Consider the following 18,502-nt stretch of genomic DNA (forward strand, 5'->3'; position numbering starts at 1 on the left):
AAAAATGTCAGAGCAACTCATTATGAAGTTATAAAACTTGGGTTAATCATGAAGATAGGAGTTGGACAGCCAGTCTCCCCCTCTACCCCCACCATGCCCAGCCACTCCAGCTGTGTGAATGTGGGCCAGTTATTCAGACTTTGGGTCACAACTTCCTCATCTGATGGAATGGAAGACATTCACAACCTCTCAGAGTCAGTGTAAGGATAAAAGTAGATCATCGATGAGAAAGCTGTTTGCAAAAGAGCAAATATCCATTTCTGTTACTCTACTGAAGTCTTAGCCTGGAACAAATTTGAGTCCCATATATTTCCATGCTACTCTCGCGTTTCACCCCCAATTCTCCCCGTTGTGACACACCTTCCTTTAGGAACCTACTCTGTTTTCAGAATGGTCCCTCATAATCCCTTTAGGAAATGAGAAATGTTGACCCTCCATGTATAGCACATCCATGAAAAGACAAAGCTCATTCAAAATAGAACACTTACTTCCTTAAACCATTGGTAGGGAAATAAGACATTTGTCTCCATCCTCTTTTACATTTTTCCTATTCATCTCTGGTTCAGCTATGTCTGGCAAACGGGTGTTGGTACTTGAAGGCTTCCCTTAGAAAATCAGCTTCAGGCTTTGTCTCTCCCATGGGGTGATTTGGATTGAAGTGTTTTCTTTGTTTTAGTTTTGCAGCATCTCTTCAATTTTTAGAGGCTTCTGGAGAAAAAAACCCCAGCCAACCCAGGGGTATAAATTCTTCAAACACCTTTTCAGCTCATTGGGTTTTTGACAGTTTACTTCTCATAATAAACGTGTGCATCTTTCCAAAAGAATTAGTACACTGGGTGGAAACCATAGGTGTACTTAAGCAGTCTCTTTATTCCTTTGGACAGAAAGGTTTCCCTTTTCCCGGCTGCCTTGAAGCGCTGTGTTGCACATGTATGGCAGACCCAGGGCAAAGGTGCCTCTCTCCTCTCAGGATGATGAGCCTCCAGCCAAAGGGAAGAAAAAGAAGAAGAAGAAAAAGGAGGAGGAGCTGGACATCGACGTGGATGACCCGGCCGTGAGCCGATTCCAGTACCCCTTCCACGAGCTGATGGTGTGGGCCGTGCTGATGAAACGCCAAAAGATGGCGGTCTTCCTCTGGCAGCGGGGGGAGGAGAGCATGGCGAAGGCCCTGGTGGCCTGCAAGCTCTACAAGTCGATGGCCCACGAGTCCTCCGAGAGCGAGCTGGTGGACGACATCTCCCAGGACCTGGATAACAACTCGAAGTGAGTGTCTGGAGGGAATTTAAAGACCAGGAGACACTATTGTCCTGAGCACTGTCCCTTTGCCAGGAAGGGTGGCACATGTATTTCTCACTTAAGTACAATCATGTTTAAAGCTTGTTCATCAATGTCTTTGTCCATTGTGTCAGTATTTTTCCTTCTGTCTCTCTGAGGCTTTTCTGGACTGTCATTTTTGTTGACTGCCTTCTTGTGCAAACTATGGGAACACAATTTTAATCAATATGTATATTTTTATTGAAGTGTAGTTGATTCACAGTGTTGTGTTAATTACTGCTATACAGCAAAGTGATTCAGTTATACATATTTATGCTTTCTTTTTAAAATATTTTTTTCAATTATGATTTGTCATAGTATATTGAATACAGTTCTCTGTGCTATACAGTAGGACCTTGTTATTTATCCATTCTATGTATAAAAGCTTACATTGGCTAACCCCAACCTCCCACCCCATCCTTCTCCCAATCTCCCTCCCCCTTGGCAACCACCAGTCTGTTCTCTATGTCCACAGTTCTTTTTCTGGGAAACACAATTCTAATGCAAAGACAAGAAACCGATTTTCATAAGGAAACATACACTCAGAGGAGTACAAGCCTTAGTGAACCAGTGCCCTTGAACTTGACCTTCACCAGTACCTCTGGTTTTCTCCCCCTTAGATGGGACAGGACAGCTACAGGAGGCTGGAGTTGGGCATTTCCCTTTCCCCAGTTCAGTTAGGCTCTGCTAAAACACCAATAGGTTAGGCTCCGGTTAACTAGTTTCCCCTGAGGGCTGGCCTTGTTGAGAACAGAGTGCTACGGGCATAGTTCAGAATGGACGCTTTTCCCTCCTACAGCTGGCAGCAGGAGGGATTCTTCCCCCATCTTCTCTGTGAGAACTTGACGGGGGTCCTGGAGGTAAAATTCACAAAAGTGTGGACACACTTCTCTGAGACTGAGAGCCCCAGAGCTATTAACTTTCAGACTTGTCCTCGCGGGGCTCCAGAAATTCATCAGTTACAGTCTGGGTTTTCCTACCTGGCGCTGGTTCCCAGGGTTTGTGCTCCATTAAGCTGTGATTCTCAGTAGCTGCCTTCTGTCTCTCCAGTTTGGGGGATAGCAATTTGCCCTGTGACTTCAATTCTCTGATGACTCTAAAAAAAGTCGTGGATTTTGAGTTTGTTGAGCTTTTTGCTTGTTCTTAGGACGGAATGACAATTTCCAAGTCCCTTAGGTATGGAACCAGAAACCAGAAGTCCCCATGCAGCTATAAAGACACATGGACTTGAGTCATACGCAGGCCTTTCTGCCAACACGGAACATCTTTGTTTTGTGAGGCAAAAAGCAATGCTTTTCTTTTGGACTGGATTTCTGAAATCACGAGCTGATTTCTAAACATCAGGGGTTCAAGCCTCTCTATAAATAAGAAGGCCTTCCCCTGCCTCCATGGGTCAGCAAACCCCACCGCTCTGCTTCCTGGCGGACCCTCGTGGTGGCCCCCTGCAGCCTGGGGGACCCTCGTGGTGACCCCCTGCAGCCTGGCGGACCCTCGTGGTGACCCCCTGCAGCCTGGGGGACCCTCGTGATGACCCCCTGCAGCCTGGCGGACCCTCGTGGTGACCCCCTGCAGCCTGGCGGACCCTCGTGGTGACCCCCTGCAGCCTGGGGGACCCTCGTGGTGGCCCCCTGCAGCCTGGGGGACCCTCGTGGTGACCCCCTGCAGCCTGGGGGACCCTCGTGGTGACCCCCTGCAGCCTGGCGGACCCTCGTGGTGACCCCCTGCAGCCTGGCGGACCCTCGTGGTGACCCCCTGCAGCCTGGGGGACCCTCGTGGTGGCCCCCTGCAGCCTGGGGGACCCTCGTGGTGACCCCCTGCAGCCTGGGGGACCCTCGTGGTGACCCCCTGCAGCCTGGCGGACCCTCGTGGTGACCCCCTGCAGCCTGGCGGACCCTCGTGGTGACCCCCTGCAGCCTGGGGGACCCTCGTGGTGGCCCCCTGCAGCCTGGGGGACCCTCGTGGTGACCCCCTGCAGCCTGGGGGACCCTCGTGGTGACCCCCTGCAGCCTGGGGGCCCTGAGGCCAGAAGGTACTGCTGAGTATGAGTTTCCAGCCCCCACAAGTAATGCCTCCCTTTTTCATTCATGCTTCCACTCAGAACTGGCATCAAATCTTCTATAAAATGGAGAAACAAAAGCAAAGAAGGGTGATCACTATGGGGCTGTATCTTAACCCCATTCCACACAAAAAGTTGAAGAAACAGGGAATGTTCGTGACTATCATTAAATCCTTGAATCGGGGTCCTGTGGAAAGGGAATACATCTTAGGTTCACAAATCACCCGTGTCACCTTCTCCACCCACCACTTGGCTCCCATCACTCCCCTTCCCCCACCTCCAGCAACTGGTCCTCCCTGCTCTGGGTGTCCATGGCAACTAGAGCTTGTCTCCTTCACAGCACTGAGACCACTCGTGTAATGTAATCCATGCATTATTGAAGTATTACACACACACCGGAGAAGGCGTGTGTGCAAAATGTGCAGCTTGATGACTGTTCACAAACACAACACACCAGTGTGACCAGCACCCTCAAGAAGCAGGACACTACCTGCACCACCAGCCCTCCTGGGGGCCCTTTCAATGTCCACCTCTCCCCTCCACCAAGCATAACCACTGTTCCGACTCCCAGTCCCACAGGTGCTGTTTTCAAACTCTCCTTTGCGGTCTTTCCTATGTACACCCCTGTTCCGTGAATGCGTGAGGGAAGGGACATTGTCTGTGCTCTGTCCCTGAGGTCTGAGGGGCAGACCTGGTATCCACCTAAAGCTCCATCTGCAGCAAGAGCAGTCAGCCCCCAACACAGCTGAGCACAGACCCTCGCCCCTGGCTGCCCCCACTGGGCACATCCCCAGGAGCTCCCAGAGGACAGGGAGTCAAGGACTCTGGGTCCTGTGGTTCCATGACATCCTTGTGGACATGGCTCTCTAACAGAGTGTGTGGCCACTGTAGCCTCACCCTGCTCCCATCTCTGTCTCTGCAGAGACTTTGGCCAGCTCGCCGTGGAGCTCTTGGACCAGTCCTATAAGCATGACGAGCAGATCGCCATGAAACTGCTCACCTATGAGCTGAAAAACTGGAGCAACTCGACCTGCCTCAAACTGGCTGTCGCAGCCAAACACCGGGACTTCATTGCCCACACCTGCAGCCAGATGCTGCTGACCGACATGTGGATGGGAAGGCTGCGGATGAGGAAAAACCCCGGCCTGAAGGTATGTGTGACGTGGCTGTCAGACTGGTATGGATGGTACAGTGGCAAGTGACACGTGTGAGCTCTGACTCCCTGCCTGGCTGAGCTAAGCACCTCCTGTGGGTTCCTTCATCCCTGACTGAACAACCCCGGGAGGGAGACGCCGTGGCAATCCTTGTCTTACAGATGGAGAACCTGAAGCTTTGAGTTTGAGGGATAAGCTCTGAGCTGTAAGGCTACGGTCTAGCACCTGAATCCAGGTGGTCTAACTCCAGAGCCTGACCTGCAACGTGACTGGCTTGCAGGCTTGGAGTCCATTCTAATCAGTCATGCACCCCTGGACCAGCCGCCCTCCAAGGGAATCCATAGATGCCCTTACAACTCTGAAATTGTCTATCATGTTATTTTATTTTTATTGAAATATAGTTGACTTATAATGTTGTGTTAGTTTCGTGTGTACAGCAAAGTGATTCCATTTACATATATATATAAATATATCTATCCTTTTTTTTTACATTCTCTTCCATTATAGATTATTACAAGATATTGAGTATAGTTCCCTGTGCTATACAGGATGTCCTTGTTGGTCATCTATTTTGTATATAGTAGTGTGTATATGTTAATACCAAACTCCTAATTTATCCCCCCCTTTCCCCTTTGGTGGCCATAAATTTGTTTTCTATGTCTGTGAGTCTATTTCTGTTTTGTAAATAAGTTAATTTGTATCCATTTTTTAGATTCCACATATAAGCAATATCATATGATATTTGTCTTTCTCTGTCTGACTTACTTCACTTAGTATGATCATCTCTAGGTCCATCCATGTTGCTGTAAATGGCATTATTCCTTCTTTTTTTATGGCTGAGTAATATTCCACTGTGTATATGTACCACATCTTCTTTATCCATTCGTCTGTCAATGAACACTTTGATTGCTGTCTGATATCATTTTAATTGGCAACGTTTTCATTCTGCGGAGCTTATGAGAGAATATGAAGCTACGAAGGGGGTTGAAAAGGATTTAGGAGAGAGAAAATTGTTCTGTGACCAAATCCCAGCTCTGCTGTTTACTACTGTTAACTACTAGATTATCAAGGAGAGATTCTAATTTTTAGATAACCTGCTCTGTAATGGCAATATTATACTGAGCTCATGGGATTGCTATGAGGATAAAAAAAAAAGATCTTCTATGTTATACTGGGCAGCAGGGTTCTGACAGACAGAAGGCACTTCGTTTCTTAAAAAAATATGAATGTTGGGAACAGCTCTCAGAGCTTTCTGAGATGCTCTTCCCACGTTATAATCCTCAAATTTGGCTCAAAAAATTTTTCCATTTCTTTCTTTAAGAAAAATGAATGTCATGCCTAACTGCCCAATTACACACAATGCACTAAGCTGATATTATACATGTTTGGATATTAATAAATATTTTTCAGAATATAAGATTAATGAGAAGATCCTGAAGGTTTTAAAGAAAATAAAACAGGTTACCTACAAAGGGATGAACATCAGGTTGGCATCAGACTTTCCATCAATAATACTGAAACCTAGGGCTTCCCTGGTGGCACAGTGGTTAAGAATCCACCTGCTAATGCAGGGGACACAGGTTCGATCCCTGGTCTGGGAAGATCCCACATGTCTCAGAGCAACTAAGCCTGTGTGCCACCACTACTGAGCTTATGCTCTAGAGCCCTCGAGCTACAGCTACTGAAGCCCGCATGCTAGAGCCTGTTCTTCACAAGAGAAGCCATCGCACTTCAAAGAAGAGTAGCCCCCACTCACCACAACTAGAGAAAGCCTGCGCGTAGCAACAAAGACCCAACACAGCCAAAAAAATAAATTAAAAATTTTTAAATTAAAAGAAAAAACAAGCCTGAAACCTAGAAGTACTGAAACAGGGCCTTCACAATTCTGAGAGGATATGGAACATGGATTTTTTTTTTTACCCAGTCCAGCTATTTTAAACATGACGATAGAATATTTAAGTTAGGCAAAGATTCAAGTTATATACTTTCTACCTACTTCTTCAGAAAAACTACTTCAGTAGGTATTCCATTGAAAGAAGATTTCAAAATTACAAAAATACAGGTGAGGGACTTCCCTGGTGGCACAGTGGTTAAGAATCCGCCTGCCAATGCAGGGGACATGGGGTTGATCCCTGATCTGGGAAGATCCCACTTGTGGCAGAGCAACTAAACCTGTGAGCCGCAACTACTAAAGCCCCCGAAACCTAAGAGCCCTCACACTGCAAGTACTGAGCCTGTGTGCTGCAATTACTGAAGCCTGCATGCATACAGCCCATGATCTGCAACAAGAGAAGTCACCACAATGAGAAGCCAGTGCTCTGCATTGAAGAGCCCACACACCACAAGGAAAGATCCCGAGTACTGCAGCTAAAACCCTACACAGCCAAATAAATAAATTAATAAATATAAAAAAAAAATAAAAATAGCCAGTTTAAAAAAAAAAAGAAAAGAATACATGATGTAGAATGCAAGAAACAAGCCCCAGTTCTTAAAAATCCCCATATGAAGCCTGGGCAGCAGGATGAAAAAGCAGTTGGATGAAATGAGTGCAAGGCATCAGTGAGATGCAAGAAGTACACAGAAGAATAGAAATGATTCCAACAAATAGATGCAGTGATTAAGATGCCAAAAGTATCAGGCATATGAGTTAGGGAAACAAAAACAGTTTATAATCCTTAATGAGAAAATAGAAGTCAAATCAAATTCCAGGGAAAACAAACAAAAAAAACTGCACACAAAAGTTAAGGTTCGATTATGATTTAAACTAAAATTTAGAATGATTTTTGAGCAACTGCTAGAATGTAAAAAAGACCATTTGACCTTTGATACCATGAAGAGGTTTCTCTAGTGGCACCAGAGTTCTACATTAAAATTGCAATCACAGCATGCCATGTGGCTGTACAACAGACAATATTTTATATGGTAATAAAAATGTAAATGCTTTTTATTGGTCTTCAGTTTTTTAGAATAATTCCAGAGACAGAGCATTGAAGACTTAAATACAAATCCTAAATAGAATACAATGGATATCAAGTATGAAACTACAAAGGTAAAGGTACAGCTAAGAAAAGTTGGCTGATGGGAAGTAGAGGAGAGCGTGGTAAACATGATAATATCCCCACATTGTAAAGTGAGGAGTCAGAACATCAAAAGTTGTTGAAACAAGTGGTAGCTGGAAATGTAAATTGGTACAGCCACTATGGAGAACAGTATGGAGGTTGCTTAAAAAACTAAAAATAGAACTACCATATGACCTGGCAATCCCAGTACTGGGCACATACCCTGAAAAAAACGTAATTCGAAAAGATACATACACACCCCAATGTTCATTGCAGCACTATTTACAATAGCCAGGACATGGAAGCAACCTAAATGTCCGTCAACAGAGGAATGGATAAAGAAGATGTGGCACATATATACAATAGAATATCACTCAGCCATAAAAAGGAACTAAATTGAGTTATTTGTAGTGAGGTGGATGGACCTAGAATCTGTCATTAAGAGTGAAGTAAGTCAGAAAGAGAAAAACAAATACCGTATGCTACAGATGGAATCTAGAAAAATGATACTGCGAACCTAGCGGCAGGGCAGGAAGAGACGTAGAGAATAGACTTGAGGACACGGGGGCGGTGGCGGGGGAAGGGCAGTGGTGGGGGAAGGTGGCAGGGGAAGGGGAGGCTGGGACAAAGTGAGAGAGTAGTATTGACATAAACACACTACCAAATGTAAAATAGATAGCTAGTGGGAAGCTGCTGCATAGCACAGGGAGATCAGCTCAGTGCTTTGTGACGACCTAGAGGGGTGAGATAGGAAGGGTGGGAGGATGCTTAAGAGGGAGGGGATGTGGGGATATATGTATACATATAGCTGATTCACTTTGTTGTACAGCAGAAATTAACACAACATTGTAAAGCAATTATACTCCAATAAAGATGAAAAAAAGAAAAAAGAAACAAGAGGTAAAGATTCCAGTTTATTGTGTAAAGTTACAAAGGTAACTTCATAGGACCTGGAAATACTGATGTGGTTGTTAAAAATGGGAGCAGAGGGGAAAGGAGATAAAATAAGATAAAGTCCCATCTAAAATAATAGGATAGATTGTACTTAAATTAGCAAAGAAATAGCAAGATATCATCAATGTTGTTAAAAATATGAAAGTATCCATAATAGCTAAAACCAGAAACAGAAGTATTGATAATTGTCTCAAACTAGAAATCAAAAATCTCTCTTGAAAACAAATGATATGAAGCTACATATTAAAAAACACACCGTGAACCTGAGTATATCAACCTGGAATAACCAACATCAAGACACACTTTAATGAAGTTAATGGATTTCAATGAAAAAGAAAAAACTCTTTGGGCATCTAGGCAAAAAAAAAAAAAAAATCAAGTGACTTCTAAGGGGAAAAAAATTCAATTATCATCAGACTTCCAATAGCAACCATTTATGTCAGAAAATAATGGTACGTGTATCATATAAAAATACTGCCAGAAAGAAAATTGAGGCAAGGATTTTATATTCAGCAAAAGTGATGGTCAGATATAAAGGGTACACATGAGATGCTGCCAACAGGTAAGAACTCAGGGAAATATTGTTCTTATGAGCCCTTTCTGAAGAATCTGTGAGAGAAAGGATGTAAACAACGAAAATAACCAGAGAGGCATCAGCATCAGCCTCAGGGCTGCTAGTCAGCATCAGATACATATTCACTTGTGGTGCTAAGACTAAGTGAGGGTCCAGTGGGAGAGAAGATAACACAAAACAGCTATATGTTCTGATAATGTAGATATAATAGAACTGTTTAAAAATGAGAGGAGAATGGGGAGCATCTATGCAAAAAAAAAGTGTAACTTTTCGGTAATCATAATTGATAGTGGTAGATTAACATCATTATTCTGAAACTAAGTTAAAGCAACTGAGTAACCGTGGGATATTTTAATTCTGTCATCCCCTCTGTTCTTGAGAAGAAAAGGAAACACAGATGTAATCTAGAAGAGGATAAGCAGAAAGCCTACGGTACTTAATTGGAAGCATCAACATGAACTCATTCCAGCTCTAGCCAGTGAAAAGCCTAGAAACAAAGACCTACCCAAAAGCATTCCTAGTGCCCAGATGGTGGTCTTGAAATACCATTTCCCATTCACTGAAGCCAGAAATTCTTGGAGAAATGGTTGATTCCAGGTCTGTAGCAGGATATGTACAAGTTGAGTCTGGAACATGTTAACACACCAGATGTTAAAGAAGCCATCGAGGACCCCTAGGGTCAGATCAGGGGCACCCAGAAGCAAATATGAAGAGGCCTCCACTGGCCAAACGAACAGGACATTTGACTTTCAATACTATTACTGTTAGCAATGAATTGAAACATATCAAATATGTTTAAATCCATGAGTTCATAACAATATTTTTAAGTAATCATATACACTAATAGAAAACTGTCAGAAAGAAAAATTAAGAAAACAGTCATCCCATGTACAAGTGTATCAAAAAGAACAAAATACCTAGGAATAAATTAACCAAGAAGGTGAAAACCTGTATAGTGAAAACTATGAGACATTAATGAAAGAAACAGAAGAAGGCACAAATAAATGGAAAGATATTCCATGCTCATGGATTAGAAGAAGTATCAATAAAATTGTTAAAATGTCCATACTACCCAAAGCAATACATAGATTTAATGCAATCCCTATGAAAATTCCAATAACATTTTTCACAGAAATAGAACAATCCTAAATTTTATGTGGAACCAAAAAGACCCCCAATAGCCAAAGCAGACTTAAGAAAGAAGAACAAAGCTGGAGGCATCGTGCTTCGTGATTTCAAACCATATTACAAATCTATAGTAATTAAAATAATGGAAACAGACATATAGATCAATTGAACAGAATAGAAAGTCCAGAAATCAATCCACGCATATATGGTCAATTAATTTATGACAAAGAAGCCAAGAATGTACAATAGGGAAAGGACAGTCTCTTCAATAAATGGTGTTGGGAAAATTGGACAGCCACATGCAATGAAAGTGGACCACTAATTTACACCATATCCAAAAATTAACACAAAATGGTTTAAAGACTTGACCATAAGACCTGAAACCATAAAACTCCTTGAAGAAAACATAGCCAGTAAGCCCTTGACACAGTGATGATTTTTTTAATCTAACACCAAAAGCAAAAGCAACAAAAGCAAAAATAAACAAGTGGGACTATATCAAACTAAAAATCTTCTGCACAGCAAAGGAAGCCATCAACAAAATGAAAAAGAAATCTACTGAATGAGAGAAAATATTTGCAATTACATGTCTGATAATGGGCTAATATCCAAGATATATAAAGAACTCATGCAATTTAAAAGCAAAAAAAAAAAAAATCCAAGTAAATAATGGGCAGAATATCTGAATAGATATCTTTCCAAAGAAGATGTAAAGATGGCCAACAGGCACATGAGAAGATGCTCAACATCACTAATCATCAGGGAAATGCAAATCAAAACCACAATGAGCTATGACTTCACACCTGTCAGAATGGCTATCTTCAAAAAGAGAGGAAATAACAAGTGTTGGAGAAGATGTGGAGGAAAGGGAACACTGGTGCATTGTTGGTGGGAGTATAAATTAGTGCAGCCACTATGGAGAACAGTATGGAGGTTCCTCAAAAAATTAAAAATAGAACTACCATATGACCCAACAACTCTACTTCTGGGTATTTACCCAAAGAAGACAAAAACACTAAGTCGAAAAGATACCTGCACCCGAGGTTCATTGTGGCGTTATTTACAATGGTCAAGACATGGAAACAACATAGGTCTGTTGGATGAATGGATAAAGAAATTGTGAAATTGTGGTGTATAGGGACTTCCCTGGTTCCTCAGTGGTTAAGAATCTGCCTGCCATGAAGGGGACATGGGTTCAACCCCTGGTCAGGGAAGATCCCACATGCCACAGAACATCTAAGTCCACAAGCCACAGCTACTGAACCCACCTGCCACAACTACTGAAGCCCGTACACCTAGAGCCCATTCTCCACAATAAGAGAAGCCACTGGATTGAGAAGCCTGCACACCACAAGGAAGAGTAGCCCCTACTTACCCCAACTAGAGAAAGCCCATGTGCAGCAACGAAGACCCAATGCAGCCAAAATTAAATTAATTAACTTAAAAAAAAAGAAATTGTGGTGTGTATATATGTATATACACAATTGAATTTTATTCAGCCATTAGAAGAGAATGAAATCTTGCCATTTACAACAATGTGGATGGACCTTCGAGGCATTGTGCTGAGCAAAATAAGTCAGACAGAGAAAGACAAATACATTATGGTCTCTTTTATACGTGAAAACTAAAAAAACGAACAAAAAAACAAGTTCATGGATACAGAGAACAGACTGGTTGTTGACAGAGGTGGGGATGGGGGTGAGGTGGGAGAAATGGATGAACTGGTTTTTATTTTTTTACTTTAAATTGGATACTTTATAATAAAAAAAAAAACCCACAATGAGATAGCACTACATACCCACTAGAAAAGCTAAAATTAAAAGATTGACCATACCAAGTGTTGACAAGCATGTGGAACAACTGCAACTCTTCTACACTGCTGGTGGGAATACGAAATAGTTAAAAAAAGAAAAATTAGTCACCTGCAGTGAATGATAGGAAACCAATTTATTTTCTTGAAAATAGGTACATAAAGGGAAAAGAATCAAGCATTTATCCTGCATTTCCCATATGAACTGAACCACTGAGTAACAACTGAGTAGATGAGGGAAACATCTCTTTGTAAAATTATTCCAGCCAAGAAATGGAAAACAAATGATAACATTAGAACATCACCAATTTGGGGGACTTCCCTGGCAGTCCAGTGGTTAGGACTCCGAGCTTCCACTTCAGGGGGCACAGGTTCGATCCCTGGTCAGAGAACTAAGATCCCGCATGCCGTGTGGTGTAGCCAAAAAGAAAAAAAGAATTTCTTTACAACATTATAAACTATTGGAGTATAGTTGTATACTCCAATAAAAATTAACTAAAAAATGACAAAGAAACTTCTAAAAAAATTTTTTTTACAAAAGAACATCACCAATTTTCAGCCCTCTGTGAGTTAATGAATTGACATCAACAGCTGCTAATGTCGCCAATAGGCTTTTTGATGAAAGAACACACCACCTATAGTCTTACCATAGGACTCAAACCTGGGTCTGATTTTTTCCTAGATATATTCATTTGTGTCATATTTTAGATTCCATATGTAAGTGGTGTCATATGTACTTGTCCTTCTTTGTCTGGCTTACTTCACTTAGTATGATAATCTCTGGGTCCATCCATGTTGTCACAAATGGCATTATTTCATCCTTTTTATGGATTAGTAATAGTCCACTGTACATATGTACCACATCTTCTTTATCCATTCTTCTGTTGATGAACATTTAGGTTGTTGCCATGTCTTGGCTATTGTAAATAGTGCTGCTATGAACATAGGGGTGCATGTATCTTTTCAAATTATAGTCTTGTCTGAGTATATGCCCAGGAGTGGGATTGCTGCATCATATGGCAACTCTATTTTTAATTTTTTGAGGAACCTCCATACTGAACATATCTACAAAACAGAAACAGACTCACAGACATAGAGAACAGACTTGTGGTTGCCAAGTGGGAGAGAGGGTTGGGGAGGGAAGCATTAGGAGTTTGGGATCAGCAGGTGCAAACAAGTATATATAGGATGGATAAACTTCAAGGTCCTACTGTATAGCACAGGGGATTATATTCAATATCCTGTGGTAAACCATCATGGAAAAGAATATGAAAAAGAATATATATGTATAACTGAATCACTTTGCTATACAGAAATTAAACACAACATTGTAAATCAACTATACTTCAATAAAATTTACAAAACGACCTGGCTCTGGTCAAGCCTCTGCCTCCAGCTGCCAAGTGGCAGGAGGTAACAAGGGCAGGAGAGCACCCCCAAATCCACTCTGTGATCAAGTCTACAGGTCCAAATGCTCTAGCTCTTCAACCCATAAACAACCAGGAGCATATATATTAAAAAGCAATTTTTAAATATGCCAGAATTTTAAAGAGCAAGATTAAACTATAGTGTATACAGCAGCGCTATCCAACAGAAATAAAATGCAAGCCACACGTCACTTTAAATTTTTTAGTTACAAAAATAAAATTTTTAATAGTTATAAAAAGTTTTAAAGTTTATTGTAAAAAGTAAAAAAGAAACAATTGAAATTAATTTTAATAATGTTTATTTAACCAATAGATACAAAATATTATCATTTCAACATGTTTTCAAAAGGAAAAAACATCACTAATGATATAGTCTGTATTCTTTTTTGTACTAATTCTTTGAAATCTGGTGGGTATTTTGCTATCACTTCCTTCTTTTTTAACCTAATGCTTCTTTTAGATATAATGTCTACCCAACATAAATATTTGTAAGCAACAGATTTCCTGCCAAGCATTTTGAATTTGCAACATAAATATATAATTATTTTAAAGCAGGGATGGTTTGGTTTGTTCTTTTTAAAATTTAATTCTTTGAATAGGTCACAGGATATGCACATATTAAAATATTAAAACTATTTTAAAGTGTAAATGACAAGACTCCTTCCCAACTCCTTTCCCCCTTATGGCTTGCTCTACCCAGTGGCAACACTGATATTGGTTTCTGGTATATATTTTCATATATAAAGCTACTATGAATAAATATTTTTTTCTTTTTTTTTCATGATGAATTAAATATTCTTATTGTTTTTTCTTTTTCACAAGGGTTGGCATAATCACCATTTTGTACCTTCCTTTTTCACTTCCTCTGGGAGCTTTCTCCATATTACGACAGACTAGTCCTTCACCCTTACTGGCATCCCTAGTTCTCCTTTATGGCAGAGGGCCACAATTAACAACCAGTCCCCAGTGAGGCCGTGGAGGTCACTCCAGCCGGGGCAGCGACATTCACTGCCACCATGACTGCTCTTGGACACATATTGTGTCTCACATACCTGCTGTACAGTGCCCAGAAGGGGAGCTGGTGACCCTGTGGGATACGCACTTGCAGTCTTGATAGCTGTTGCTCTGTGGAGGTGTGCACCCACAGTGAAGGGGAATGTCTTGTTTTCCCACAATTCCACCAATACAGTGTGCGAGTGAACACTGCAGTGTTTCCAATCTAATGGTAAAAAGTGAGATCTCTGTGTAGTTTCTTTGAATGTCTCTTATTACGAGTGAGGATGAACCCATTTTCCTGTCAGTACAAATGTCCCTAAGTTCACTGCCTTTGCCCATTTTTCTGCTGGATTGTTAGAAGTTTTCTTCTCAGTTTCTAGGAGATCCTTTCTAACTAGAAAGATTAGCCCTTTTCCTGTCACATGAGCTGCGAGTATGTTTTCCCATGAGTTGTTTTTTAGGTTGGTTATGGCATGTTTTCACTATGCAGAAGTTTGTGGGGTTTTTTTAATTGCTCTTTGCTTTGATGGCTTTTTGATTTGGGAGTATAATCAGAAAGGCCTTCTACTACTCTCCACTTAGGAAAGAATTCTAATGTGATGATTGTTCGTTGTTTTATCTTCTCTCTGTGCCTCCCCTCCCCCCCCTTTTTTTCTTTTATGAAATATTGGAGCTAGACGGAATTTATTCTGGTGTATGTGTGAGATACAGATCCAACTTAATTATTTTCTAGATGATCACCCAGTTTCTCAGTACCGTTTATTAAAGAGTCATCTTCACTCCTCCTACTGGAGGTGGTGTTTGTATCACAAACTAATTACCTATGTGTATATGAATCTTTTTCTTGACCTTCTATTCTGCTCTATTGTTTGGTCTCTTCATATACCTATACCATTTTGTTTTAATCATTGGTGCTTTATAATATAATTTTTAGTATACAATAGAAATAACCCTTTCGTGTTAATTTTTTTTTATTTTTTAAGATTTTTTTGATGTTGACCATTTTTAAAGTCTTCATAAAATTTGTTATAATATTGCTTCTCTTTTATGTTTTGTTTTTTTGGCCTCGAGGTATCTGGGATCATAGCTCCCTGATTAGGGATCAAACCCTCACTCCTGCAGTGGAAGGTGAAGTCTTAACCACTGGACCACCAGGGAAGTCCCCCTTTTGTGTGATTCTTAATAATGGATTGCTGAGGGGAAATTTTTAAAAATTAGCATTGAACATTGAGAACAGAGTTCAGTATTGGAGACAGCACTGATAAAAATGACAAGGGTTTCTGTCTGCAGACTAGGCCATCCTTTTGCTGTCTAGGCTGAGCCCAAGTCCTATTTTCATGAGTCACTTTTGTCTTCCAACTTGTGGTCCATATATTCACATTTACATCTAAGTTATTCCTACATAAAATATTTTTGGTCTACTTCACTGGAGGTATCATTTTATTTATTATTTATTTACTTATTTATTTATTTTTACTTACTATATTTTACTTTTTAAAAATGTCTGCTTTGAAACTCAATGCAAGATCTTTGCTTTTTAAGTCAGGATGCCACGCAATACTCTTGCTGCTTATCTGGAACAATTTGGTAGATGTTGTTAAATTTCTCAGTGTCTGTAATTCCACCAATACACCAAACGGAATTAGCCACAAACCATCAGAGCAGAGACAGACCCGTCCCAGGGCTGCTAAATTACTGAATAATGCTGAAGGTCATCATTTAAAATTTTTTACCTATACTAGGAAAACTTTCGAGAGCTTCCATAGCTTAAAAATCCACTTTTCTCATCATACCTAGGTTATCATGGGGATTCTTCTTCCCCCGACCATCTTGTTTTTGGAATTTCGCACCTGTGATGACTTCTCATACCAAACATCCAAGGAAAACGAAGACAGCAAAGAAAAAGAAGAGGAGAATATGGTCAGTGACACCCTTGATTCCAAAAGTATCCATCGACGCTCATTTCCAAAATGGTTGCAATTTCTCTTGCCGTGGATTTAGAAACTGCAAGAATTGGGGACGTTTTTATAATCCTTGATTTTGGAAGGCGCCTGTCTGTCAAATATGGTGCTGGGGTCTGAGGCGTTCCCCATCTGGCAGCCTACTTGCCACGTGCTCTGCTCTGTTTCCAGGATGCAAATGCAGACGCTGGCTCGAGAAAGGGGGACGAGGAGAACGAACAAAGAAAGCAAAGAAGTGTTCCCATAGGGACCAAGATCTGCGAATTCTACAACGCTCCCATTGTCAAGTTCTGGTTTTACACAGTAAGGTCCCCCACGCCACCCCCACCCCCCACCACTCAGCCTTCGCCACTTAGCATGTTTTAGACAATCAACAAAAATATCAAGGGCTTAAAAAAATGTGTTTTTTAAAAAAATCAATGGATTAAAATGAATTACGAAAACAGAAGTGGGACTAACTCCAAATCTTCAACTAAAGTTGGATCTATATAGATAGATACCTTGGCATATGTTTATACATAGGAATGTGGCCATCCTAGCCCCAAATACACCATTTGATAAAGGAAAATAGTCATATTCTATTTGCTTAAGATGAAGGATTTTTCAAACGTCTTTAGTAATGCAAACTTAGGGAAGTAGAGTTTTATTCCAATAATGAACAAAGATGACTAGTATTTAGAGAGCAAGCTCACAGATGCCATTTTTCAGGAAACTGATGGGGTTACTCTAAGAGTAGTGTTGAACCCAGAACATGAAGTCCTGGGATAGAGGAGCAAATCGATGTGTCTCCTCTCTCAAGTGCAGGCCACACTGACCACTTGGCCACACACTCTCCACCAGCCCCATCTGTGCATGGCCTCTGTCTGGATGGCTCCAGGAGAGCGGTGCTCCTAGAACAAGAGTGGTCCAGCCTTACTCAGGGAGATGGGCAGGAAAAGTGGAGCAAGGAGACTGGAGCAGCTTAGAAGGCCTTGGAGGAAATCAGCCCAGCTGCAGGCAGTCCCAGCAGGGGTGGCAGGCACGCTGTGGCTCCCACAACCACTGGGGTCTGGGAGAGGGACAAGACTACTCGTGAAGTCCCAAGCGCCAAGCCACAGCCCACACCAGACATGTGCTGGCACTGCAGATCCATTAGTGACTGGGCATGAGCAGGTGATGGGAGGTGAGGAGCCAGGTCCAAGGCCAAGGCCCCAGAGCATGGGCAGAAAGCAGAGGCAGAGCTCTGGGGCACGGCACCCAGGGGGTTGCATGGGGACCCAGGCCAGCTATAGCCTGGCTTCCAACCTTTCGGCAGCCACACCTGGCGATACAGCCAAAGCCACAGCTGCCCACCTGTTCTGGTCAGAACCAGATGAGGACCAGGAAGGTACCTGGCCTCCAAAGATGTGGATGAAGAAGGTGGGGCCAGGAGGATGATGAGCCTTGGGCGTCTCCCCAGGGCTTCTAAATACTGCCTCTGGATGTGGGGATGGGTGGGTTATAGCTTGCCAGGGGTTCCCGATGCAGCCCAACTTTGAGAACTCTCCCTCTAATCCTCCTGCAAAGACTAGATAGTTGATATATGGGATGCTACCTGTATCCTGGTAAGACTTAAACAATCAGGAGGGGGGTATCTTTAAAAAAAAAAAAACGGCTACAAATCACAAATATACAGGTGCTAGCACAGACCCTCCCCCACCCCACCCCCAGGATTTCAGAAGGGGCCTGTACCCGTGCGGGTCCCTGTACTGAAGATTCTTCATCTTCAGAGTGAATCAACATCAATCATCTTCAGACCACCTCTCCACCTCCTACCTCACTCCCATATCCCTCCCAACTTTACATGCCACGAGGATAGGGACCGTATTGTGGGCACAGCACATCACAAACATGTCAGTGCTAACCAAGGGGCCTCAGGACAGGTGTGTGTACCTGGGCAGACACCTCATCATCCTCCTCCTCCCTTCGAACAACCCACATCCATCAGCAGTGGAAAGATCCAAGAAAGAAACTTGCAAGGCAGGGAGGAGTCCGTAACATCTCCCAATCTCCAGGAAAGTAGAAAGTACACCAGCAAACTAGTAAAAGTT

General features: G+C 42.0%; 1 protein-coding gene across 1 annotated transcript in view; it reads left to right on the forward strand.

The window, feature by feature from the left end:
- The window catches only part of TRPM1 (transient receptor potential cation channel subfamily M member 1), a 65,522-nt gene that overhangs the window by 22,910 nt on the left and 24,110 nt on the right, over window positions 1–18,502 (forward strand). Inside the window, exons 14-17 of the mRNA XM_057721487.1 lie at window positions 971–1,263; window positions 4,293–4,521; window positions 16,270–16,392; window positions 16,605–16,736. Coding sequence (XP_057577470.1) covers window positions 971–1,263; window positions 4,293–4,521; window positions 16,270–16,392; window positions 16,605–16,736 — 777 coding nt within the window. The remainder of the gene's footprint in view (window positions 1–970; window positions 1,264–4,292; window positions 4,522–16,269; window positions 16,393–16,604; window positions 16,737–18,502) is intronic.

Source organism: Hippopotamus amphibius, chromosome 2, assembly GCF_030028045.1.
Source record: "Hippopotamus amphibius kiboko isolate mHipAmp2 chromosome 2, mHipAmp2.hap2, whole genome shotgun sequence".
Classification (NCBI taxonomy): domain Eukaryota; kingdom Metazoa; phylum Chordata; class Mammalia; order Artiodactyla; family Hippopotamidae; genus Hippopotamus; species Hippopotamus amphibius.